This window comes from Stegostoma tigrinum, chromosome 9, assembly GCF_030684315.1.
Source record: "Stegostoma tigrinum isolate sSteTig4 chromosome 9, sSteTig4.hap1, whole genome shotgun sequence".
Lineage (NCBI taxonomy): Eukaryota > Metazoa > Chordata > Chondrichthyes > Orectolobiformes > Stegostomatidae > Stegostoma > Stegostoma tigrinum.
Window position 1 is genome coordinate 30,450,831 of NC_081362.1, and position 27,680 is coordinate 30,478,510.

The 27,680-nt window shown below is 40.5% G+C and overlaps 1 protein-coding gene across 1 annotated transcript in view; it reads left to right on the top strand.

The window, feature by feature from the left end:
* Positions 1-27,680, top strand: part of LOC125454999 (zinc finger protein 292-like) — a 158,085-nt gene that overhangs the window by 79,446 nt on the left and 50,959 nt on the right. Inside the window, exon 4 of the mRNA XM_048536440.2 lies at positions 2,147-2,282. Within this exon, the coding sequence (XP_048392397.1) occupies positions 2,147-2,282 (136 nt within the window). The remainder of the gene's footprint in view (positions 1-2,146; positions 2,283-27,680) is intronic.

The window sequence follows — 27,680 nt, forward strand, 5'->3', positions numbered from 1 at the left end:
GTCAGAGTTCCAAAGTTGTGCAAACTTCTCAGAGGTAAAAAACATTCTCATCTCTGTCCTAAAAAGGCAACCTTAATTTTAAAAATTGTTTGCTGACCCATCCACCTAGTTCAGGACTGATCCATAAGAGAAAACATCCTTTCCATATCCACTGTGTCAAGACCATTCAGGATTATATATTTCAATCAAGTCATCTTCTACTCTTCTAATTTCCAGTGGAAACCAGCTGAGCCTGTGCAACCCATCCTCCTAAGATAACCCACTAATTTTAAGGAGCAATCTAGTAAACTTCTTCCAATCTATTTACATCCTAGAGGTCGTAGTTTCATAAGAACCAGGACAATGGAACAGGCTGAAAATACTATGATAAGTAGAAACTCTTACAACTGAAGTTATAGTGGCTAAGAGTAAAGTTGCCATAGTCTTATCAGACCATACTGTTCTGACATTAGAGGGAGATTAGGTGATTTAACCTGAGAGCCATCACACTTCACGCAAAGAAAGGTTGAGAAATAGACTCCTTCGTAGTAACTTTTGAGCTTATTTAACCTTAAATTGACACCAGTTTTTTTTTAAATGAAAAATCGTGATGTGAATTGAAAAGTGCTTCTAAAAATGATAAAGTTTACTTGGTCTCTGCATTTTTTTCATGCTTTTGACATTATTCCACCTTGCAAACTGGCCATGCAGCCAACTGAGTGAACACATCTCTTAGTGGCTATGCTTCCACCACCTTTTGCAGGTAAATTCCACATCACTGAGACTTTCTGAAGTGGTTTCCTTTCCCCCCACCGCCCTACAAACTCCAGAACTTGTCTGCAATTGGATCCATGCCCTGTATTGAATCACTCGCTAGAGGGATTGACCCTGATCATCTGATGGAATTAATGATGAATGTTCAGACTTCCACCAGCATTGGGTGTCTGATAATCAAGGAAGCCAGAACCATTATGGATGATATTTGCAGGGTCAGGGGGTGGAGGTCAGCCTTTCAATGGACAGAGGTATGATGCCTGGAACCCTACATGGGTATTTCTGGCACTGACTCACTTTGTCAACTTGAGCTGGATGCCCTGAACTTGAAATTTATTCTGGGATACACTGACTATTGCAGGCATGAGTTGAAAGTAACGAGAAGTAGAAACTATTTTATGAAGGCCTCAAGAGTAAACCTGCTAAATGCTTATCCATTTTCCATGTAACCTACTACTGCCATCGCATGTGATTACCCCACTTATTAAGTAGCACATGTCCAACGTTACTCCCTTCTGCATTAAAGAAATGTCAATATACTAAATTTCATGCATTTAGGAAAGACTGACCACTTATAATCCATTGAACAAACACATAAAAAATGCATTCAGAGACCAAAGGAACTTGATCATTTTTTACAAGTACTTTCGCAATTCACATCATTGTTTTCTTGTGTCAGTTTACAGTTATGCAAGCTCATAAAAGCAACTTAAAGGCTTTGAATTTATTCTAAATAATACTTAACTAAAACTTCAGTATGTCACTATAGACCAATGGATCTTAAGATGTATTCTTTCCACTGTTGACATCATAAATGCCAAAGCCAGCCTACACATCCCTCCTTTCACTGATTGTTGTGTCCCTGCGGCCTGGACAAGAAATCCTTAAAGCTTCAACACAAATCATTTGAAGTCAGTTTTAATTGCATTCACAAATCCATGATTGGTCACAATGTGCTTACTCAGTCAAAACTTGCCGTGATTTTAAAATGCACATTAGATTCTCTCTAACCTTCTCTGATCCAAAACAGTCCTAACTTTCCCAGCATTTCATTACTGAAGCCTGTCATCATCAGTAACACCCCAGTGAACCTTTTCTGTACCTCTTGATGAGGCCCAACCTGTGATATTAAAGTTTTAATATTTTCTTTTTTGCCTTTGCCTTTGTACTATATTCTTCTGTTTGAAAATCCAAGTAACCATTAGTTTTTCAACCATCTTATAAATTTGCCCTGTCACGTTTTAAAGATGTATGTTTTCTCCTTTCATATGTACATATTTCTTTAGCCCTGAAGAGTCCTGTTACCCTACATGGACCTGATGGGCACAGTGATTTCTTACTATACTGTAATGACTGTGAGAGATAAAATTAAATGTTATGAATTGTTTTCCAGGCAGCCCATAAAGTACTGTCAGAATATGGGAATCTAGAACTTCAAATGTTGGCTGTACTTGCCCAGGAGGACAGGATATGGAAGAGCTCTGTACTTGACAGCATTTTCTCCCAGCAGCCATTGGAGCAGGATAAAGGTTGGATATCTGCTCATCTTAATATATATCATACTTCCTCTAATTTGTTTATTGTGATGTGGCAAACTTGGTGAAAACAGTGAGCTGGCCATGAAATGGTTTACTTTTGACAGCTCAGTTTGTAATACTTGTGTGTTTTCTTTTGAGATTTTTATGCTTATCAAGTCAGGAATATAAAATAACTTTTGTTTTAATCATGCAGAATTTGAAGTTGAGTGTTTGCAAACAAAGTACCTGTGTCTTGCAGGTGTTGTTAAGTGATCATAATAATTTGATTGCTTTTGTTACGGTGGGATTGAAGTATAAAGAGAGTAAGTCTTGCCACAGTTATGCATAGCCTTTGTGAGGTCAAAGCTGGAGTACCTCTAGTGCGATCTCCATACATTATGGAAGGACATACTTGTCCAGGATAGAGTGCAACAAAAGTATGATAGACTGACAAAATAAGGAGAGATTGAGTAAATCAGATCTGTATTTTCTTGGATCTGGATGGATGAGAGGTGATCTCTATGAAACATAAGAAATGAATGAAAATTGGCCCACAATGTAATTTAGTTTCATGCTGTTACCCATTTGTAAAGAAGACAAAGCATTTGGTTAATTAAAAATGTTAAGGGTTGGAAAATTGAAAAGAATTTACAAAAGTACAGTTCCCACTATCGTTGCATGGAAATACATTGACTGCATAGAAATGGACCATTTGGCCCAGCTAATTCCTGCCAGCATTTATGCATATGAACCTCATCTCAATCCTTTTCTAATAATACCATCATCAAAAGCTTCTATTCCTTTGTGTCTCTCATGATTTTATCTAACTTTCATTCACTATCAAGTCAGTCATTAGCACTTTTTTTATTTATAGAAATGATCTTCAATGTTGTCAATCCTGTATGAGAAGTTCAGCCTCTCAGTTTTGAAATTATCTATTTTGTAGTACCTTCTCTAATGGTCTTGCACCCTTTCCTTTAAAATAAAGACTAGACAGGTACATAATTCCAAACTAATTCAACATAGCTTTCATATTTCAGAACTAACTCTGCTTTGTTGTTTATTTCACAACTTTATAAACTCAGTTCAATTCTCTATAGTAAATCTTGTTGTTCTGTAGATTCTCATTGTCCAAAGAGATGTACCTGACTTAGGGCATTTGGTGAAATGGGCTTACCATATTAAAATTATTTTGTCACTTGCAAGTGCATTGTACGAGTATATTAATATTTCTATTTGTCCCCCACTCTCCATATTTATATGGTAATTTGTCATCCATTATGTTTTGAAGTTGTACTTCTAATTGCAGGATACAAATGGAACAATTGATACAAATGGTGAATAGTTTTCCCAGGACTGATTCTTGTAGAAGGTCACTTCACACCTTTTGCTCGTCTATTTGTTTACTGACTCCACATGTTCTGGCTTAAGTGATGAATCAACTATGTTGTATTTTTTCAAGGCCTTCTAAATATGCAGTATCTGCACTAACACTGTTGCCAGTTCTTTACTGGATCAAAGTTTGCTTGACCAAAGTTTGATCAAGCACAGTGTTTCCTTTTGAAATGCATTCTACCTGCTCTGGTTAAACTTATGCTCTACAATTTATTTTAATATATGTAGAATACAGGCTTTCTGGATCGAGTATGTTGAGAATCTCTACCTTTTGCTCTGTTAAATGGCTTTATATCAATTCTGATCACTTCTCGTACCGTGTAGAACGTGATGATAATTTACGGCAAAGTATGTGAATATTCGTATCATTTCTTGAGATAATCTTGCACACCCCCTCATGATGTTAGCTCTGACTTGATTTTGCTTTTGTTGTTCATGTAGTTGTACTTAGTTTAAATTGTTCTTGAGTTAATTTCATAATTCTTTATTATTTCCGAATCTTTCAGTACTCCTTTTTTCTATTTTCTTTGTTTGTGTTTATATATAGTGTGAATTTGTATTAGTGTCAGTTTTATCCTTTATTCCTTAATTCATCTATTTGTTTCATTATCTCCTAGTTTGTTCTTGCTTTTAAGGAGAATATAATGGCCCTAGACGCTCCATGTTTTTAAAACTGTTTGCATTGCTGACTAATCTGCCTCTTTTCTCCCAGATTATTTTCCCTCTTTGCATTTTCATTCACTCAGTTATGCTTTTCTAACCTACAGACTTATTGTTATTCGTTTTAGTTTCACTCAGACTTAAAACTGATTGTTATGTTCACGATTACCTAAATCATCTCCTTCACTTGCCTGTCTCTCTTGCTGTGATTAATTTTCAGGAATGATTCCCTACTGACATACTGGCTAAGAATAGTTCTAACAAATGATAAAAGCTCGATTTCTATTTTCCTATTACACCTTTCTATCTTGCTTGTTTATTTGGGATAGTTGAACATGCTCTCAATTATTCTGTATTCATTGCATTGATCTACTTGCACATTGCTTCCTTCATTCCCATTCAGTATTAAGAAATTTGTCGTATACCACTATTCTACATCAGTAAATACATTTCAATGCTTGTTCAGTGGAGGTAGTGGCATAGTAGTTATGTCACTGAAATAATGATCCTGAGGACCAGGCTAATGGTTTGGGGAGTGTGTTCAAATATGACCATAAATGAGTAATCTCAGTAAGCAGTGCTACCATCAATTGTTGTAAAATGCTGTTTTGGTTCTGTAATGTTCTATATGGAAGAAATGTGCTGTCCTTAACCTGTATTTGTGGATGAGGGTAAGGAGGTTGACATGGTGTACGTGGATTTCAGTAAAGCCTTTGATAAGGTTCCACATGGTAGGCTATTGGAGAAAATGCAGAGGAATGGGATTGAGGGAAATTTAGCGGTTTGGATTAGAAACTGGCTTTCTGTAAGAAGGCAACAAGGATCTGTTTTGGGACCACTGCTTGTCATTTTTATAAATGACTTGGATGCAGGCATAGGTGGATGGGTTAGTAAGTTTGCAGACGACACTAAAGTCGGTGGAGTGGTGGACAGTGTGGAAGAATGTTGCAGGGAGACTTTGATAAACTGCAGAATTGGGCTGAAAGGTGGCAAATGGAGTTCAATGTGGATAAATGTGAGGTGATTCACTTCAGGAATAATAATAGGAAGGCAGAATACTGGGTAAATGGAAAGATTCTTGGTAGAAGGGTCTTGGTGTCCATGTACATAGATCCCTGAAAGTTGCCACCCAGGAAAATAGAAATCAAGTTTTTAACATTTGTTAGAACTATTCTTAGCCAGTATGTCAGTAGGGAATCATTCCTGAAAATTAATTACAGCAAGAGACAATTGATAGTGCTGTTCAGAAGGCATACGGTGTGTTAGGTTTTATTAGTAGAGGGATTGAGTTCCGGAGCCGTGATGTCATGCTGCAACTGTACAAAATGTCGGTGCGGCCTCACTTGGAATATTGCATACAGTTCTGGTCGCCCCATTACAGGAAGGATGTGGAAGCATTGGAAAAGGTGCAGAGGAGATTTACCAGGATGTTGCCTGGTCTAGAGCGAAGGTCTTATGAAGAAAGACTGAGGGACTTGGGTCTGTTCTTATTGGAGAGAAGAAGGTTGAGAAGGGATTTAAGAAACATACAAGATGATCAGAGAATTAGATAGGGTGGACAGTGAGAGTCTTTTTGAGGATGATGACGTCGGCTTGCACGAGGGGACATAGCTGCAAATTGAGGGGTGATAGATTTAAGAAAGTTGTCAAAGGCAGGTTCTTTACTCGGAGAGTGGTAAGGGTGTGGAACGCCCTGCCTGCCAAAGTAGTTAACTCAGCCACTTTAGGGGCATTTAAACAGTCCTTGGATAAGCATATGGATAATGTTGGGATAGTGTAGGGGGGTAGGCTTAGATTAGTTCACAGGCCGGCGCAACATCGGGGGCTGAAGGGCCTGTTCTGCGCTGTATTGTTCTATTTGACTCAAGACAGTTGACTCTTAACTCCCCTCTGAAATGTCCTAGGAAGCCATAGTATTTGGGGTGGAAACAGATACAGGTCTCAACAGTGATGCCTATTCCCTTGAAAGAATACAGAAAAAAGGTCCAGCTACTTTGCATCCTAAAGGCAGCACCTCTGACAATGAACTCTTCCACCTGGACTGCACTGACATGTCACCCCTAGGTTATGTGAAGAGCCTCAGCAACTCTATAATTTTGTCATGTTTTCAAGACGGTATTAACAGTACTGTATGAAGTATTCTCATATTACTGCCAATGTCAAAGGTTCTCTCTGAAAATGCGAAACAAGTTCAAGAAATCTGTTTTGTCCTGCAGTGTGTTAAAACACACTCAAAAAACAGCACAGTATTGTTGATATGCAGAATTTCTCACAGACTGCAGTCGTACTGTACATTAAATGCTCAATATTGCTTAGCACAGGTATCTTTTAGAACTAAAACTGAAATCAAAAATGTTGAAACAATTAAAACTTGTCACATGATCAGAATTCAAATGGTGGTATCTTGATGCATGCTCTATTCCAGAAGACAGTTAATGAAGGATAGAAGTCAAGCTAATCTTGAACAGGAACAGTGCCAGATGACTGGAGGATAACAAATGTGGTTCCCCTATTCAAGAAGGGGAGTAGAGACAACCCTGGTAATTATAGACCAGTGAGACTTACCTCAGTTGTTGGTAAAGGGTTTGAAAAGGTTATAAGGGATAGGATTTATAATCATCTAGAAAAGAATAAATTGATTAGGGATAGTCAGCACGGTTTTGTGAAAGAAAGGTCGTGCCTCACAAACCTTATTGAGTTCTTTGAGAAGGTGGCCAAACAGGTAGATGAGAGTAAACCGGTTGATGTGGTGTGTATGGATTTCAGCAAGGCGTTCGATAAGGTTCCCCACAGTAGGCTATTGTACAAAATGCGGAGGAATGGAATTGTGGGAGACATAGCAGTTTGGATCGGAAATTGGCTTGCTGAAAGAAGACAGAGGGTGGTAGTTGATGGGAAATGTTCATCCTGGAGACCAGTTACTAGTGGTGTACCGCAAGGGTCGGTGTTGGGTCCACTGCTGTTTGTCATTTGTATAAATGACCTGGATGAGGGTGTAGAAGGATGGGCTAGTAAATTTGCAGACGACACTAAGGTCGTGGAGTTGTGGATGGTGACGAAGGATGCTGTAGGTTACAGAGAGACATAGATAAGCTGCAGAGCTGGGCTGAGAGGTGGCAAATGGAGTTTAATGCAGACAAGTGTGAGGTGATGCACTTTGGTAGGAGTAACCGGAAGGCAAAGTACTGGGCTAATGGTAAGATTCTTGGTAGTGTACATGAGCAGAGAGATCTCGGTGTCCATGTACACAGATAATTGAAAGTTGCCACCCAGGTTGACAGGGCTGTTAAGAAGGCATACAGTGTTTTAGCTTTTATTAATAGAGGGATCGAGTTCTGGAACCAAGAGGTTATGGTGAAGCTGTACAAAACTCTGGTGTTGCCGCAATTTGAGTATTGTGTACAGTTCTGGTCACCGCATTATAAAAAGGATGTGGAAGCTTTGGAAAGGGTGCAGAGGAGATTTACTAGGATGTTGCCTGGTATGGAGGGAAGGTCTTACAAGGAAAGGCTGAGGGACTTGAGGCTGTTTTCATTAGAGAGAAGAAGGTTGAGAGGTAACTTAATTGAAACATATAAAATAATCAGAGGGTTAGATAGGGTGGATAGGGAGAGCCTTTTTCCTAGGATGGTGACGGCAAGCACGAGGGGGCATAGCTTTAAATTGAGGGGTGAAAGATATAGGACAGATGTCAGAGGTAGTTTCTTTACTCAGAGCAGTACGGGAATGGAACGCTTTGCCTGCAACGGTAGTAGATTCGCCAACTTTAGGTACATTTAAGTCGTCATTGTACGAGCATGTGGACGTACATGGAATAGTGTAGGTTAGATGGGCTTGAGATCGGTATGACAGGTCGGCACAACATTGAGGGCCAAAGGGCCTGTACTGTGCTGTAATGTTCTATGTTCTTGTAAGCAACTTTTAAAAAAACTTCCACATTACAAGCATGCATCTGCTAACCCCACCACCACAGTTGCAAACTACCTACGTATGTACAAATGACTTTTTCCACTTGATGCCCACTTCCTTCACAGAATTAAAGAAAATTAATGTACAATTAATTGATTCTTGTCCCTCTCCACATAAAAGCATTTTGTGTCGAACGAAAATTTGAAAGAAGATCATTCAAAAAGTCCATATTTTTATATTAAACATTTCATTGCAGGACAACCATCATTCAGGATACTTAACAGCTGCTTCATATATGCATTTGTTTTGTAAAAAAAAAACTGCCAGACATGTGATATTGCATTCACTCATTTAATTTTACAGATTTTCTTACCTGTCCAAAATTTGTTTCGGGCTGACAGGATCTTTCTTGATCATATTTTCTGCCGCACAGAACTCCCACAATGAACGATTATCTACATAACATTCAGTGGATCTTCAGTATGCCCGTTGTGCACAGCCTCACTCAAAAATATTTAACAAAAAGAATACAATATCCACTGCCCTCCCAAGAACTGCTTCAGCCAGTGTACTTCTGACAGCATTTTTGTGTGTTCTCAAGTTACAAATGTGATGCGAGGAATAGGCTAGTAATCAAGCCAGTACTGATCCACTCCCACTGTTAGAGATTGATTCAGTCATTGAAACAGCCAAATGCTTCTTATTTTGTACGTCTCTCCAGAGTAAAGGAGAATCTCACCAGGCTTCTTTTAATGAACTCAAAATAATGTATTTATTTTAAGAATAGGATTTGTGTTGTTGTAAATGGCAAACACTAGTTAATGTCAAACTATGATCCAGAATTCGAACTATATCACCTTCATCCCAAACACAGACGTACATCCAGAACACGATAAGACAGCAGTTTTCATAGGGATTATACTTCTTTTTAAAAAGTGCAAGACGAAAAACACTTGTGAACAAAGGGTTTGAAAATAACCAATAGGATGTGTTTACTGCACTTAGTCTATCAGATTTCCTGTCAAAATCAAAATATTGACAGCTGTAGATGAATGGAAGATCCTCAGTTGGGTTGTATTCAAGCTGGGTCAAAGCCTTTGGAAAGTACTCACAGTTTAACTTTTGGAGGCTTATTCAGGAATTTTAAGTTCAGACATTTTAAAATTCTTCAGGTTCCAGGAACTTTCCCTGAAAGCAGGAGAGAGATATGCAGCTTCTGAGGCTTTCTTTCTTACTGATTACATAATTTTTGATTTTATAGCTCAAAATCTAGTTGCTTGTATAGACACCTCATAGTGTTACGGAGGAGGAAAGGCCAAACCCCTCTAATAATTAAAATCCAAACACAAAACAAGCCCCAATCTGTTATGATGGGACTAGAGGTTCCCTTCTAATATTTATCCCCAAAGCACCCAGAGAAACTTACCTTTTTCCCTCATAATCTGTTAAGAGTGATTAAAAGAAAGAAATTCCCTGATCCCCTTTGTAAATAACAAGAAGCAATTTGTTTATTTAACTCTAACAATGTACAAATAAACAGAAATACTAACAAACCAATCAACTCTCACCTAAGTACTAACTACTCCTTAACTGGTCTAAATTCTACTGGAATGCTGTTCAGATAAACACAAGTCCCACTTATATAACCCAATTAATAAGACAACAATTAATTAAACCTTAATCTCTCCAAATTTGCACCCTGCCTTCTCCAGCCTTTCTACTGTCGATCTCATGTAGCAAATGTGTGTTCTGCTGATTCTGCTGTCAGGGATGATTTTCTGTGCAACTGCCTCTGTGAGGACTTTTAGCTAGAAATGCCGTGGTATCTTTTAATTAGATCGTGCTTTCTCTGAGAGCTAAAAGGTGTTGTCTGTTGGCAGTTGGCTCTCCCCAAATTTCTAAATGCCCTCACCTTTATACCCGTGATGACATAACAATGTTTCTTACGTAGGATTGGTTCAATGTTGTCAACACCATCAGATTTAAGTTTAGTGGGTTTTTAGTATCTCGAGGCTCGGGTTTAAATTGATTGGCTAAATTTGAAAAGACTTGTCTTGGTAAAAATGCTGCTTGGCTTTATGGAAGGATGCTTTTTTTTTCTAAACCTTAATACCATTACCGCTAAATCCAAAGGTCAGTAAACTGAAGTTATACATTTCATACTAATTCTGCATACATGTATAAAATTAGACCATACTAGTTCTATCTTGAATACACATTTTCTTTTAAACCCGCAATAACACATCTGCAATTGCATTTTTATGACCCTCAACATGTATAATTTGTAAATTAGAAACCTCCAACGTAAGACTCCAATGAAATAGTCTTGTATTTTGTTCTTAAATCTTCCCAAAAAGATGAGGGGTTTGTGCGCTGTCAAAATAACCATCTCTGAAATATTGTTGGGAACACAAACATTAATATGTTGTAAGGCCAGTGCCAACCTCAATTTCTCTTTTTCATTGGTGGAATATTTTTTCTGGTGAATATCTTGTTTATTTGAAAAGTAACCAATTGGCCTTTCAATTCCACTGTCATCCTTCTGCATCAACACAGCCATGACCCCTATATCACTGGCATCGATAGTAACTTTAAATGGTTTCAAGAAATTTAACATGTCCAACTGCTGTAGTAGTTAATACGGCTTTTAAATTCTCAAATGCCTCCAGGCATTGTTCTGTCCACTGAAATTTCATGTTCTTCTTTAGCGAATCTGTCGGCGGTGCCGCCACGCTAGTGTTTGGCACAAACTTCAAGTTGTATCTGCTCAGTCCCAAAAATCGAAGCACCTTTTTCTTCAGGGATGGTCTTGGAAATTCATCAATGGCTTTCGTCTTTATATTCTCACATTCTTCGGGGCCATCCTTCTATGTCTGATGTTATGTCCTGATGACGTCACTTCTGCCTTCGCAAATTCAGTTTTTGCTAAATTGATAACCATTTTGGCTCATGTAGTTTTTCAAAGAGCTCTGCCAGATGCTCCATGTGATCTTTCCATGAATGGCTATGAGTTATCTATATAGACAGCACTATTAGTTAATCCTGGCACAACTTTGTTTATAAGTCTTTGAAATGTGGCTGGTGTGTTTTTCGTACTAAAGAGCATTACTTTAAATTGATACAGCCCATTTGGGGTTACAAATGCAGAAGCTTGTTTTGCTCTGTCTGACAAAGATACTTGCCAGTAACCACGGAATAAGTCCAACTTTGTGATATAAGTGGCTTGTCCAACTTCTTTTACACAGTCCTCCAGCCTTGGAATTGGGTATGAGCCAATTTAATTATGGCATTGACCTTCCGATAATCCACACAACTGTTGAGTCCGGTTTGGGAACCGATGTTGGTGAACTCCACTCACTTTGATTCGGCTCGATGATGTGTTCTTGGAGCATCACTTCCACTTGCTTCTGTGTCTGCGTGGCTTTAGGAGGATTAAGCCTGTAGGTGTGTTGTTTTATCAGAACAGCATTCCCTCCTTCACCCTCATGCCCTATAGTATTAGTCCTCCCCGTTCTGTTCCCACATATGTCTTTATATTGCTGCAATTCAGTTTTCTGTTCCTGAGACAGAGACCTCACTATCCTATCCTATTCTCTAAGGACTTCCTCATTATTTAACTTCATTTGAGGCACATCAAAATCAAATGACTTGGATTCTGATTATTGAATCTGATGGGCAGTAACTAACACCTGTTTCTCCATTTAGTCACCTGACTCAACTTCTTCTCAAGCTGATATCGACGACTAAACCTTGCTTGAAGTGATCTTCTCCCAATGGTGACAACACTAATACTCTACCCCATGGGAATTTCATATTTCTTTTCTGTTCCTTGCTTCATTCGATGCCGTATCACCTTTAGATGTCATCTCACTAATTCTCCAACTCTGTTTGTTTAATCTTTTTGCCATCTCGGATACATAATCCAACTGTGAGATCTCTGACTCCGGACCTATCAACTTTTCCTTAATTAATTTTAAAGGCTCTTTCACTTCATGTCTGAATATCAACTCAAATAGAGTAAACTGAGTACATTCATTTGGGACATCTCTGAAGGCAAACGGTATAAATGGGATACCTTACTGCAATTATTTGGGTAATCCTGGCAATAAACCCTCAGCACGGTTTCTACGGCCTGATGCCACCTTTCCAATGCTTCCTGGGATTCGGGATGATACGTACTCAATTTAAAGTGTTTAATGCCAGAACTATCCTTGAAGTCCTTAAATAGTTTGCCAGTAAAATTGGACCTTTGGTCTGACTGAATCGCCCACCTCGACCATAACAGGTTAGACTGTGGGATCTTGTCACCACACCATCCAAGGGTTTTTTTCTTTTAGCTCCTCAGCTTCCTTCACGTCTCTACAAGGGGTGTCACTCCCACTTTTGGCTAAAATTGTTATCTATTAGCAGATGGCTGTCCCCGAGTTTCCAAATGCCCTCGTCTTGATGCCTGTGACGACATAACAATATTTCTTGTGTAGGATCGGTTTGATGTTGTCAATATCATCAGATTTAAATTTAATAGGTTTTAGTATCTAAGGGCTTGGTTTAAATTGATTGGCTAAATCTGAAAAGATGTGTTGTCTTGGAAGCAATGCAGCTTGGCTGATGATACAAAATGTTTCCATTCGGGCCTCTGAGTGCACCTGCTTGCAAACTTTCAAGCACAGACAAAACATAATCTCTTAGACGGATCACATACTGTTTGTCAATTTGAGTATTCTGCGTAACTTTGTAACAAAAGACTTTTCAAAGCGAGGTTTTCTAGCACGTAAGAACTATAAATTTCATTCCTTACCTCGTTAAAAGCTTTCTTCAAAGTTGTGACTTTCTATGACCATCAAGTAAATTCCAGCATGCAATTAAACTGTTGACTTTGTTTTTGCATACCTTTCTAAATACAGGAAATCACCAAACAGTTCCATATCTTCCAATTTTTCACAGTCCTTAACTACAAGTATGTATTCCCATCATTTGGCTTCCAGTACTAAAGGGCATTTCCCAAACATTTTCACCCAAATGCTAATATTATAAAACAAGATGTTCCAGAGTACTCAACAGAAAGATGAGCATGTGAAACATTGCTGAAAATGACTGATTTCATATACTTTGCCTCACCTGAGAGTGAAAATTACCCCTTCTCCATATTTATTTGTTTAAATTTTGTGTTCAAACTTTTTTGACCTTCAGATAGTACTTCAGTCCAGTATTTCAAAACAAACATTTGGACATGTCTAAATGCACAACCAGTTCAACTGAATGGCTGAGCTTCACAATTGTCTTTCTGTAATGACAGTAGAATTAACCAGGATGTGAATAACCCCCTCAATCAGAGAGATGATTTAAAGCTATTCAAAACTACTTTGCTTAATAGCTAATATATTTAAAAAGATTCACAAGACTGACTCTCAATTTTATATTCAGCTGTAGTCTGATTAATTATGTTTCTCACATTTGACATTACCGCCTATGCAAGTGCCTGTATGTTTTCATTTATGGCATTAAAACAAGATTGGAGGGTCTGTTTTTCATTAAGCGTAATCTATTTTCGACAAAGCAACTCTCACCAAAAAAATACACTGCTCTGAAAACATCATTCAGGGTACAATTAGATCTAGAATTCACTGTCTGAAATTGTTTCGGGGCTAAAGTAAAAAGTATCTGTAAAGAAAAACATTACAAGACGACGGCAAAGGTGTGTGGGAGTGTGACTGAATCATACTTGCAAAGTACTGACATGCAATTATTGGCAAATGTCACCCCCCTGTGCTGTAACTATTCTGTGATCCTAGGCTTTAAGGTTTTGGAGTAGATTTGTAGCTCCGGTTGTGGGTGTTGAAGTTGGTTGGCTCGCCAAGCTGGTCTGTTGTTTCGCAGATGTTTTGTTACCATGCTTGGTAACATCCTCAGAGCAGCCTCTGATGAAGCGTTGGTGTGTTTTCCTGCCTGGTTTTGAAACTCTGGGGTCCGTTGAGATGGATTGCCTCATTTCCGGTTTTCCTTCGTAGTGGAATGTATGGGGGTCAGGTTTAATGTATTTATTAATAACATGCTTTGTGGAGTGCCATGCTTCTAGGAATTCTCATGCCTGTCTCTGCCTAGCCTGCCCCAGGATCTTGGTGTTGTCCCAGTCAAAGTGGTGGTTCTCCTTGTCCACGTGGATTGAGATGAGTGAGTACTGATCAGGTCTTTTTGTAGCCAGCTGGTGTTCATGTACTCTTGTTATTAGTTTCCTTCCTGTTTGTCCGGCGTAGTGTTTCTCACAGTCTCTGCATAGAATCTTGTAGATTACGGTTGGTCTTGCCCATGGAGGGGAGTGGGTCCTTAGTTCGGGTGAGCAGTTGTCATAGGGCTGACGTGGGCTTGTGTGCCACTCTGATGCCCAGTGGTCCTAGGAGTCTTGTGAGATTCGAGACTCAGCACAAGACTCCTACGACCGCTGGGCTTCATAGTGGCACACAAGCCTACATCAACCCTATGACAACTGCTCACCCGAACTAAGGACCCACTCCCCGCCATGGACAGGGCCAATGTCATCTACAAGATTCCCTGCAGAGACTGCGAGAAACACTACGCCGGACAAACAGGAAGGAAACTAACAACAAGAGTACATGAACACCAGCTGGCTACAAAAAGATCCGACCTGTACTCACTCATCTCAATCCATGTGGACGAGGAGAACCACCACTTCGACTGGGACAACACCAAGATCCTGGGACGAGATAGGCATGAGAATTCCTAGAAGCATGGCAGTCCACGAAGCATGCTATTACTAAACACATTGAACTAACCCTACATACATTCCACTACGAAGGAAAACCAGAAGTGAGGCAATCCATCTCAACGAACCTGAGTTTAAAAAACAGGGGGGAAAACACACCGCCGCTTCAGAGGATGTTACCAAGCATGGTAATGAAATGTTTGCAAGACAAGAGACCAGCTTGGTGAGCCAACCAATCTCACCAGCCAAGGCTTTGTTCAGTTTCCATAATTTTTTTTTGTACACCTGCCTTGTTTAATGGCTTCACAAATTCTTCTGAAATATATTTCCTTGCAAAAATGTTTCATATTGCTTGATCCACACTTCCATTAATGTGTGGCCAAAAGAGCAGAAAGATTTTCAAGACTACTTTTCCAGCTGTGGGAGTCTGTTCATAACACCTGAATCACCCATTTACTCTTTAAAAATCTTAACAGTCTTTTTCAGTTCATTTTCACCTGTATGACAAGGCTGACCCTTATCTGATGCCTCAGAATAAACTCCAAATTATCTCCAACTATCGAACTCCCTTTATTTTGTTTCTCAAGGGCCTCAAAGATAGTAATCTCTGGGTTACTCCTGGCGCCATGTGGTAGTGAGAGTAGGAATAGGAGGAAAGGACAGATGATTGTGTGGCTGAGGAGCTGATGCAAGGATTCATATTTTTGGATCATTGGAACCTCTTCTGGGGCAGAAGCGACCTGAGTAAGAGGCATGGGTTGCACTGGAGGGGGACCAATATCCTGGTGGGGAGATTTGCCAGATCACTTTGCACTGGAGGGGGACCAATATCCTGGTGGGGAGATTTGCCAGATCACTTTGCACTGGAGGGGGACGAATATCCTGGTGGGGAGATTTGCCAGATCACTTTGATTGGATTATGTTGTAGGTGCCCTCAGTAGTCAATGTGAAATTGAGCAAAAAAGTAGGGAGTCCACAGATAGCTGCAATAATAATAGGGGCATTGGTGCAGGCTTGGTGAGCTGAAGGACCTGTTCATGTGATGTATGGTTCTTTGTTCTTCTTAGTAGGGGACTTTTAACTTTACAAAGGTATATAAGAACTGCCACAGTGTTAAGGACTTGGATGGGGAGGAATTTGTTAAGTGTGTCGAAGGAAACATTCTCAATCAATATGTAGATAACCCTACCAGAGAAGGGGCAAAACTTGACCTCCTCTTGAGAATTGAGGCAGGGCAAGTGACTAGGTGCTAGTGGGGAAGCACTTGGGGGCCAGTGACCATTAACTGTATTAGTTTAAAATAGTTATGGAAAAAGATAAGCTTTAAAAGTCCTGAATTGGGGTAAGGTCAATTTTGATGGTATTAGACCGGAACTTTCAAAAGTTGACTGGTAAAGGTTGTTCCCAGGTAAAGGGACTTCTGGCAAGGGGGTGGCTTTCAAAAGTGATATAATGAGAGTTCAGGGACAGCATTTTCTTACTAGTGTGAAGGGCAAGGCTAGCAGGAGTAGGGAACACTGGATGAATAGAGACTCTGCAACTGTGATCAAGAAAAACAAGGAGGCGTGTTTCGGTATGGACAGCTGGGATCAAGTGAATCCCTTGAGAAGTATCAGGTGTGTCAGACTTAAGAGGGAAATCAAAAGGGCAAAAATGGACATAGATTCTCCTCAACCCTTATCTGCCAAAGCTAACGGGAATTTACAAGTGTGTTTAAGGGCAAGAGTAACTAGAGAAAGAATAGGGCCGCTTAGATGGCCTTGTTGATCGGTACGTGTGGAACTGCTGGAAATTGAGATCCTAAACCAGTATTTCATATCAGTGTTTATTGTGAGGAAAAATACATTGAAGCTAGAGAACGCAGGGAAATAAATAGTGATCTCTTCTTGAGAAGAGTTAACATTATAAGAGAGGTGGTGCTGGAAGTCTTAAAACGCATAAAGTTAGATAAATTCCTGGGACTTAATTAAGTATATGCCATGAAGTTGTGAGAAACTAGGGAAAAAATTGCAGGGCCGACACCAGAGATATTTGTATCATTGACAGCCACAGGTGAGGTGCCAGAAGACAGGAGAGTGGCTAATGTTGTGTCATTATTCAAGAGAGCCAGAGAACTACAGACTGGTGAGCCTGATGTCAGTGGTGGGTAAGTTGTTGGAGGGGATTCTGAGAGACAGGACCTAAATGTATTTGGAAAGGCAAGGATGATTAGAGATAGTCTGCATGGCTTTGTGCATGGGAAATCATGCTTCAAACTTGATTGAGTTTTTGAAGTGACCAAGAAGATAAATGAAAACAGAGTGGTAGACAGTGTCTACATGGACTTTAGCAAGGTCCCACATGGTGAACTTGTTAATAGGGTTAGATCACATGGGATCTAGGGAGAGCTAGCCAGTTGGGTACAAAATTGACTTAAAAGTAGGAGGCGTAGGGTGGTGGTAGAGGGTTGTAGTTCAGACTGGAGGCCTGTGATCAGCGGTGTGCTGCAAGGATCAGTGCTGGTTCCACTGTTGTTTGTCATTTATATAGATGATTTGGATGAGAATATCAGAGATATGGTCAGTAAGTTTGCGGATGACACCAAAATTGTTGGTATAGTAGAGAGTGAAGAAGATTATCTTGGATAAAAACCAAAAGAATTGTGGAAGCTGTAAATCAGGAACAAAAACAAATTTACTGGAAAAGCTCATCAGGTCTGGCAGCATCTATGAAGGAAAAATACAAAGTTAACGTTTCGGGTCTGGTGACCCTTTCTCAGAACCTTAGCTCTGTTTTCTCCTTCAGAGATGCAGTCAGACCTGCTGAGCTTTTCCAGCAACTTTGTTTTTGAACGTTATCTTGGAGTTCAGCAGGGATCTCGATGAACTGGGCCAGTGGGCCGAAGAATAGCAGATGGTGTGTAATTTAGATTAATGCGAGGTGTTGCTTTTTGGTGAGACAAACCAAGGCTGGACTTACACAGTTCAAGGTAGAGTCCTGGGGAGTATTGTCAAACAGAGACATCAAGGGATGCAAGTACATAAATCGTTGAAAATGGCTTCACAGGTAGACAGGGTGCTGAAAGATGGCATTTGGCATGCTTGCCTTTATTGGTCAGAGCATTGAGTACAGTGGTTGGGACGTCAGGTTTCAGCTGTACAAGGCATTGGTAAGACCATATTTGGAGTACTGCGTACAGTTATGGTCGCCCTGTTTTTGGAAGGATGTTATTAAACTAGAAAGGGTGGAAAAATGATTTACGTGGATGTTACCGAGACTGGAAGATTTCATTTATAAGGAGAGGCTGGATATGCTGGGAAGTTTCCCTGACACGTAGGAGGCTGAGGGGTGACCTTATATAGGTTTAGATAAAGATGAGGGGCATAGATAAGGTGAATAATCGAGGTTTTTTTTAGTGCAGAGAGCATAGATTTAAGGTGAGTTTTACAATCGCAGGTGAAAGGGGAAAGATTTAAAAGGGGCCTTGGGAAAACGTTTTTCACACAGAGTGGTGCATATGTGGAATGAGCTTCCAGAGGAAGTGGTAGATGTGGGTACATTTGCAACATTTAAAATATTTTTGGAGAGGTACATAGATAAGAAGGGTTGATAGTGATATGGTCCAAATGCAGACAAATGGGGCTAGTTCAGTTTAGGAAACCGGGTTGGCATGGGTGAGTTGGGCCGAAGGTTCCGTTTCCATGCTGTGTGATTCCATGACATGGAAAGGTCATACGCAAAGGTCCCTCTGATCTTTGGTGCTCACCAGGGTTGCACCATTCATCATATATTCCCCTACCTTGTTTGTTGTTCGAGAAGTTTGATCCTTGCCCTATGTGGTGAAGACTGTGGCCTTGGAACGTCCTGTTGAAGGAGCCTTGTGAGTTGCTGCAGTTTATGTTGTAGATGGTGCACATAGCTGAAACCTTGTGCTGGCAGTTAAATGTTTATGGTGGTAGGTGAGGTGCTGGTCAAATGAGTTGCTTTTACCTACATGATTTTGAATGTGTTGAGTGGTTTTGAAGCTGCACTCATCCAGGCAAGTAGAGTATGTTATCAGAAACCTGACTTGTGCCATGTAGTTCGTAAGAAGACAAGTGATTTATTCACTACAGAATTCCCAGTTCCAAGCTTTTGTAGCCACAGCAGCTTGTTGTGATTCAGTTTTGGGTCATTGGTAAACTCCAGATTTTAATGGTGAAGAATTCAGTGATGGTAAAGTCATTGAATGTCAGGGACTTATAGTTTGATTCTCTATTCATTGAATCATAGAATCCCTACTGTGCAGAAAGAGGCTATTTGGCCCATCGAGGTTAGCACCAATGTACCCAAAGAGCATCCCACCCTATTCCCATAACCCTGCATTTGCTTTGGCTAAACCATCTAGCCTGCAAATCCCTTCATACTTTGGGGCAATTCAGTACAGCCAATCAAACTAACCTGCATACCTTTGGACTTTGAGAGGAAACTGGAACACCTGGCTGAAACCCGTGCAAACTCCATTCATTCACCCATGGCTTGAATCAAACCTTGGTGCCTTGTGTTGTGAGGCAGCAGTGCTAACCACTGAGCCACTGTACTACCCCACTCAAACCTTCAGATTCTTGATGATGGAGATTTGTGTAAGTAATGAAAGGTATATGATTTATATTTATTGTTAAATTATATTTGTAAACTGACTTTAAACTAGTGGCATATCATGGTCTGTTTTTATGAACGAGTTTAATAATTAACTGGGGAGGCAGTGGTCCAGCGGGTATTATTGCTGGACTGTTAATTTAAATATTGAATTTAAATTCAATAGAATATCTGGAATTAAGAATCTAATGATGACCATGAATCCATTGTCAATTGTCGGAAAAAACCCATCTAGTTCACTAATGCCCTTTAGGGAAAGAAACTGCCGTCCTTACCTGGTCTGGCCTACATGTGACTCCAGACTCACAGCAATGTAATTGGCCCTTGACTGCTCGCTGGGCAATTAGGGATGGGCAGTAAATGCTGCCTAGCCAGTGACGCCCTTATCCCGTGAATGAATAAAAAAACTTTGCAGAACCATGATTTTTAACCAGTATATGCCACTGTTATTGCAAGGTTGTTTATATTGTGGAGTTTTACAACCACAGAGAGAAAAAATGGAAAGGCATTAACTTGCTTTTGGATTAAGTATCATCAAACATTAATTTTTGCTTAGAAATACCCAGAGATTAAAGATATTTTTGCAGTTTGAAGGAGATAGGGCTGAGTCAACACATCTTTGTCAATGGTAGGTCATGCCCGACAAATCTGTTAGAATTCTTTGACAATGTAATGAGCAAGTTAGACAAAGGAAAGGTGGACGTGATCTTTTCGGGTTTCCAGGAGCCTTTGACAAGGTTCCATGCAGGAGGCTGCTAATTAATTTAATAGCCCATGTTTTTAGGAGCAAGTTACAGGCAAGTAAAGGGATCTTTTTCGAGATGGCAGTCAGTGACTGGCGGAATCCCACACAGGTCAGTGTTGGGTCTACAACTATTGATGTTATACGTTAACAATCTTGACAAAGAACTGAGGGATTTGTGCTAAGTTTGCAGGTGACACTCATGGAGGGGCAGGTGATGTTGAGGAAGTAGAGAGACTGCAGAAGGATTTGGACAGACTGAGTGGGAAAAGAAGTGGCAGATGAAATACAATGTGGGAAAGTGTGAGGCTATACACTTCAGTAAGGAGAATGGAAACATAGACTATTTTCTAAATGTGGAAAGAGTTCAGAGATCTGAAGCACAAAAGGAGTCTTAGTTGAAGATTCTCTTACAGTCGATATGCAGGTTCAGTTAGGAAGGCAAATGCAATGTTAGCATTCATTTTGAGATGAAGACGAGCAGAAATGTACCGCCGAGGCTGCAAAAGGCTCTGGTCAGATTGCAGTTGGAATATTGTGAGCAGTGCTTGGACCCATATCAAAGAAGGTTAAGCTGGCTTTGAAGAGGCTCCAGAGGAGGTTTATAAGAATGATGTCAGGAATGAGGAATAGTTGAGGACTCTGGATCTGTACTTTGAGTTTAGAAAGATGAGATGAATCACGTTGAAACTATCAGAATACTAAAGGACCTGGTGAGGTTGGATGTGGAAAAGACTTTTCCATTTATAATAGAAACTCAGACCCAAGAGCACAGCCTCTGAGTGAAGGGATACCCCTTTGGAACTGAAATGAGGAGGAATTTCTTCAGCCAGAGGTGGTAAATCGGTGGAACTCATTGCCACAGAAGGCTGTGGAAACCAAATCATTGAGTGACCAAGATGGACACGTTCCTGATTATTAAGGGGATCAAGAGTTACGGAAAGAAGACAGGAAAATGGGGTTGAGAAACATATCAGCCATGAACAACTGGTAGAGCAGACTCGGTGGGCTGAATGGCCACATTCTGCTCCTATATTTTATGGTCTTATGCTAAGGAGACTAAGATGGATCGTTCACGCAGCCTTTCTGGCTGAAGATTGAGAGTGCTTCAACTTCAACCTTATTAACTCACTCAGTTTAGCCTTTTTTATGGGGTGCATATAAAAACCAACTTGGTAACTTACCATTAGAAAACTGAAGTTGAGAGAACCAAGGAGCTCTGCTGCTGGAATGGGGTATTTGGATGCTTTTGTCTCAACCAAACAACTGATTGGTGAGCCTTTCTCATCTTTAACATAAACGTAAGGTCTTTAATTTGTGCTTAGGCTTCCGGTCATTTTCTTTTCTCCTTCTGTTGATTGTAGCTTGTTGAAGTAGGTTTTTGATTAAAAGATTGGCACTCATGCGTAAAATAAGGAAATGGTAGACTCCTGTTCAGCTGAGGATTGTTCCGGGTGTAAAGACCAGGAATATAATGATTTTTAACTGAAATATCATTTATACAATAAATTATGCTATTCACAAATATGGTACAGATGGCAGGTTGAATGATATGTTGCAGCCATAGGCTGTGGGACCTGCAGCATGCTAATCCACAGCAAGCATACCTGTCACAAATGTTTGCAGTTTGAGTAACTTCAGGTCCAAGTTGAGGATCAATTGCTTAAGCTGCAGATATTGTATTGCATGAGGCAAAGGGGAAATTATCTTCACTATCACAGAAAGCAGTTAAGGCCAAAATATTGTGTTTTCAATGAGGTGGTAGAAATAATTCTTATGCTTAAAGGGATCGAGGGATATGGAGGGGGGCAGCATAAGGGCATTGAGCATGGTGATCAGCCATGATCATAATGAGTGGAGGAGCAGGCTCAAGGGGTGGAATGGCCTATTCCTGTTCCTATCTTCTGTTTCTCTGTTAATGACACTCAGACTTGATCTATGATCAAAGACAGGGAGGTGTGATTATAGGTGAGACAGGCTTGGGGATACGAGGGGCCACCCTTGAGGAGCCTCTGTCCCTTGCTATTGTCCCAACAGTTGTAAGGTTCTTGCAAGCTAGGTGGACAAGAGTCAAGACTGTAGGGAATGTGAACGAATCACCGTAGAGAGAACCATTCAAGTGAGTGAGAAACAGAAACCTTTTGTTTCCATTACTGCAAGATCTCCTTCTCGCACTGTCGGTGCTTCTTTCTCCAGTTCACTATCAATTTCTGTTGCAAGAGTCATTTTTGACCAACCATTTGGTGTTTCAACTGCTTTTTCTCACTTTTCTTCTTGTATCCCTTTCTGGTCTAAATTCTGAGCATTCAATATCCTGAGCATTCAGCCAGTATTTAAACTTGTTGGCTTCAATTCCTGCACATCCCACAATTGACATATTTCTCTTATCACTATGCCACTTTGGACAGTGTGTCACTTGTGTGCCCCTCCTTGAGAAATTAGTAGTTAGCTATAATAGCCCTGTCTAATGTGTCATAGTCACTTACTGCTTCTTTTGTCTACTTCCAATCATCAGTAAAGTGACAAAAGGTGTCATAAACACTGCTATCAAGCAACACCTGTTCTGCAGTAACCTGCTCAGTAATAATTAGCCTAGGTTTCACCAAGGTCACTCAGCACCTGACTTCATTACAGCCTTGAATCAAATATGAACAGAAGAGTTGAATTCCAGAGTTGAGGTGAGAGTGATAGCTCTTGATGTCAAGGCAGCATTCAATTGAGTGTGGCATTGAGGAGCTCTAGAAAAACTGAAGTCGGTGGGTATCGGGAGCATACTCCTTGACTATTTGGAGTCATTACCTGGTACAGAGGAAGATTGTTGTGATTGTTGGATGTTAGTCATCTCAGCTCCAGGACATCTCTGCAGGAGCTCCTCAGGGTAGTGACCTCAGCCCAAACATCTTCAGCTGCTTCATCAATGATCTTCCCTCCATCATAATGTCAGAAGTGGGGATGCTGCTGATGATCGCACAATCTTCAGCGTCATTCGCACGTCCTCAGTTACAAAAGCAGCCCAAGTTCAAATGCAACAAGATCTGGACAAAACCCAGACAAGTGGCAAGTAACATTCTCGCTCAAAAATTCCAGGCAGTGGCCACAACTACAACAAGACAGAATCTAACCACTGTCTCTTGGCATTCGATGATGCTACCATCACTGAATCCCCCACTATCGACATCCTTGGGGTTACCATTGGCAAGAATTTCATCTGCATTTGCTACATAAACACAATAAACAAAAGCAGGTCAGAGGCTAGAAATACTGCAGTGAGTAACACTCACCTTGACTCCCTATAATCCGTCCACTATCTACGAGTCACTCGTCAGGAGTGTGATGGGATACTAACCATTAGTCTGCAACTTCAATAAAACAAGAAGCTTGACACCCTCAAGGGCAAAGCCAATTGCTTGTTCGGCAGCACATCCACAAACACTCTCTTCTTCACTGATACTCAGTAGCAGTACTGTAGACTATCTACAAGATGCGTTGCAGAAATTCTCTAAGTCTCCTTTGACAGCACGTTCCAAACCAACAATCACTTCCATCTAGAAGGACAAGGACAGCAGGCACATGGTAACACCACAACCTACAAGTGCCTCTCCAAGCCACTCACCATCGTGACTTGAAAAATATCTCCGTTCCTTCACTGTGGCTGAATCAAAATCTTGGAATTTACTTCCAAGAACATTTTTGATCATACGACAGTATACGGACTCCAGCAGGTCAATTTGGCTGCTCATCACCACCTTCTCGAGCAATTAAGAACAGACAGTAGATGCTGGTCAGCCAGCAGTGCCCACATCCCACGAGTGAGCAAAAAAACTTGCATTATCACTGTTCTGGAATCATACAGCACAAAAGCATCCATTCAGCCAATTCAGTGTGCACTGCATAAATATAATTCTACCTACACTAGTCCCACTTTCTTGTCCTAGGTCCAAAAGCCTTGAATGTCATGATACTTCAATTGCTCATCCATTTCCACCCTTTTTTTTGTATTTGTTGCTCAGGACTTTCTCAGAAGCACTCTCTGTTTGCTTTGAGCAGTTTTGCTACATACTGATCATAGAATCTCTACAGTGTTGAAGGATGCTTTTCTGCCAAAGAGCATTGTGGGTCTACCTACAGCACGTGGACTGCAGTGGTTCAAGAAGGCAACTTTCCACCACTTTCTTGAAGCCAGGTCAGAAATCACATGACACCTGAGGAAGGAGTAAGACTCTGAAAGCTTGTGTTTTCAAATAAACCTGTTGGACAATCTGTTGTCGTGTGATTTCTGGCCTTGTCCACACCAGTCCAACACCGGCACCTCCACATCACGATTCTTCGGGTGTTGATTGTTGACTCAATGGCACGTCTAAACTGTCAATTTCAGCGCACTACTGAGGTTAAACTGCATTGTCAAAGGTGTAATGTTTGGCTGACATGCTAAGCATGCTTTGTTTGTTCCCTTTGATGGGCGTAAAAGATCCCATATTCTATTTGCTGTGTTTGTTGAGCTAATAGGGACAGCTGTAAAAATGTTTGCTGTAAAAATGCTTTGAGACATCCTGATTCCATGAAAGTACTGTATAATGCAAAATTATTAATTCCTGTTTAGACATGAATGTGTCATAGACTGGAGATATCTCATGTTACATCATCATTCCTCATAAATTAATTCTTTCATCCCAGGAATTGGCCTTCTAACCTGTCTTTGAATGGTTCCCAATGCAAGCGTAGCACTTCTTGAGGAAGCAGGATAGAATAGTTGTTATGACTGCGACACGAGATATGAGCTGGTAATCATTTACAGTACAGCTCCATTATACCACCAGTGACACCCTCTGTGGAGATGCATTGATTTGTTCACAAAACAATTAGTTTCCGCCTGTACTGTTATGCAGAATAAAGGACACTTTGGCTAGACTTAAACAAAATTTCAAAATAATCCATTTATTATAAAACAAAATGACTCTTAAAACTGGTGGCAAACTCTGGTCAATCTGAACTATAATCTGGAATAAGAACCAAATTCCTTAAAGACACATTCACTCAACACAAAAGTCACTGCAGAAATTTGTTTTTTTGTTTTAAAAGAAAGGGGCAAGGATTTGAAAAGACAGAATCTCATGAATCTTCTTGGTCCACTTGTTGATGAAGTTGAATTGCTGACAACCATAGGATGGAAGATCTTCAGTTCAGATTTGAATCAAACTAGATGAAGTGTTTGGAAGCAGTAACAGTACAGCTTTTCTGGGGTTACAAAGTAGTCAGAAATACTGGTATTTGGAAACTTTTATCTGGTTCCTAATAATGTCTTTTGAAAGAATAAGTGGGAGAGACTTCTGGCTTCTGAAGATTACTTCCTTACTGACCGTCTAGATCAATGAAAACATTGATCAAGGCTAGAAGGGGTTCCATAGAACATTACAGCACAGTACAGGCCCTTCGGCCCTCGATGTTGTGCCGACCTGTCATACCGATCTCAAGCCCATCTAACCTACACTATTCCATGTACGTCCATATGCTTAACCAATGACGACTTAAATGTACCTAAAGTTGGTGAATCTACTACCGTTGCAGGCAAAGCATTCCATTCCCTTACTACTCTCTGAGTAAAGAAAATGCCTCTGACATCTGTCCTATATCTTTTACCCCTCAATTTAAAGCTATGCCCCCTCGTGCTCGCCGTCACCATCCTAGGAAAAAGGCTCTCCCTATCCACCCTATCTAACCCTCTGATTATTTTATATGTTTCCATTAAGTCACCTCTCAACCTTCTTCTCTCTAATGAAAACAGCCTCAAGTCCCTCAGCCTTTCCTCGTAAGACCTTCCCTCCACACCAGGCAACATCCTAGTAAATCTCCTCTGCACCCTTTCCAAAGCTTCCACATCCTCCTTATAATGCTGTGACCAGAACTGTACACAATACTCCAAGTGCGGCCGCACCAAAGTTTTGTACAGCTTCACCATAACCTCTTGGTTCCAGAACTCGATCCCTCTATTAATAAAAGCTAAAACACTGTATGCCTTCTTAACAGCCCTGTCAACCTGGGTGGCAACTTTCAAGGATCTGTGTACATGGTCACCGAGATCTCTCTGCTCATCTACACTACCAAGAATCTTACCATTAGCCCAGTACTTTGCCTTCCGGTTACTCCTACCAAAGTGCATCACCTCACACTTGTCTGCATGAAACTCCATTTGCCACCTCTCAGCCCAGCTCTGCAGCTTATCTATGTCTCTCTGTAACCTACAGCATCCTTCGTACCTACAGCATCCTTCGTCACTATCCACAACTCCACTGACCTTAGTGTCGTCTACAAATTTACTAACCCATCCTTCTACGCCCTCATCCAGGTCATTTATAAAAATGACAAACAGCAGTGGATCCAACACCGACCCTTGCGGTACACCACTAGTAACTGGTCTCCAGGATGAACATTTCCCATCAACTACCACCCTCTGCCTTCTTTTTCAGCAAGCCAATTTCCGATCCAAACTGCCATATCTCCCTCAATTCCATTCCTCAGCATTTTGTACAATAGCCTACTGTGGGGAACCTTATCGAACGCCTTGCTGAAATCCATATACGCCACATCAACTGGTTTACTCTCATCCACCTGTTTGGCCACCTTCTCGAAGAACTCAATAAGGTTCGTGAGGCACGACCTTCCCTTCACAAAACCGTGCTGACTATCCCTAATCAATTTATTCTTTTCTAGATGATTATAAATCCTATCCCTTATAACCTTTTCCAACACTTTACCAACAACTGAGGTAAGGCTCACTGGTCTATAATTACCAAGGTTGTCTCTACTCCCCTTCTTGAACAGGGGAACCACATTTGCTATCCTCCAGTCATCTGGCACTATTCCTGTAGACAATGACGAGTTAAAGATCAGTTGTTTGGAAAACCATCAGTACTCAGAGTTCCCCATAGTCTTTTGGAAAGCTTTGTTTTCCAGGCATTAATTTCCAAAAATCCCATCTCCTAAAAAGTTTTACTTGAGTGTACTTTTTCGGGATAGTCAACATGAATTCGTGCATGGGAAATCATGTCTGTCTCTAACTTAATTGAGTTTTTTGAAGAAACAACAAAGAGGATTGTTGAAGGCAGAGTAGGGGACATGATCAATATGGACTTGAATAAGATGTTTGACAATGTTCCGCATGGTAGCAAGGCTAGATCGCATGGAATACAGGGAAAAGTAGCCCTTTGGATAAAGAACTGAGTCAAAGGTAGAAGACAGTGTTGTGGTGGAAGATTGCTTTTCAGATTGGAGGCCTGTGACCAGAGGTGTGCCACAAGGATCGGGTCTGGGGCCACTGTTTTTTGTCACACATATATAAATGATTTGGATGTGACATGAATATAGGCGG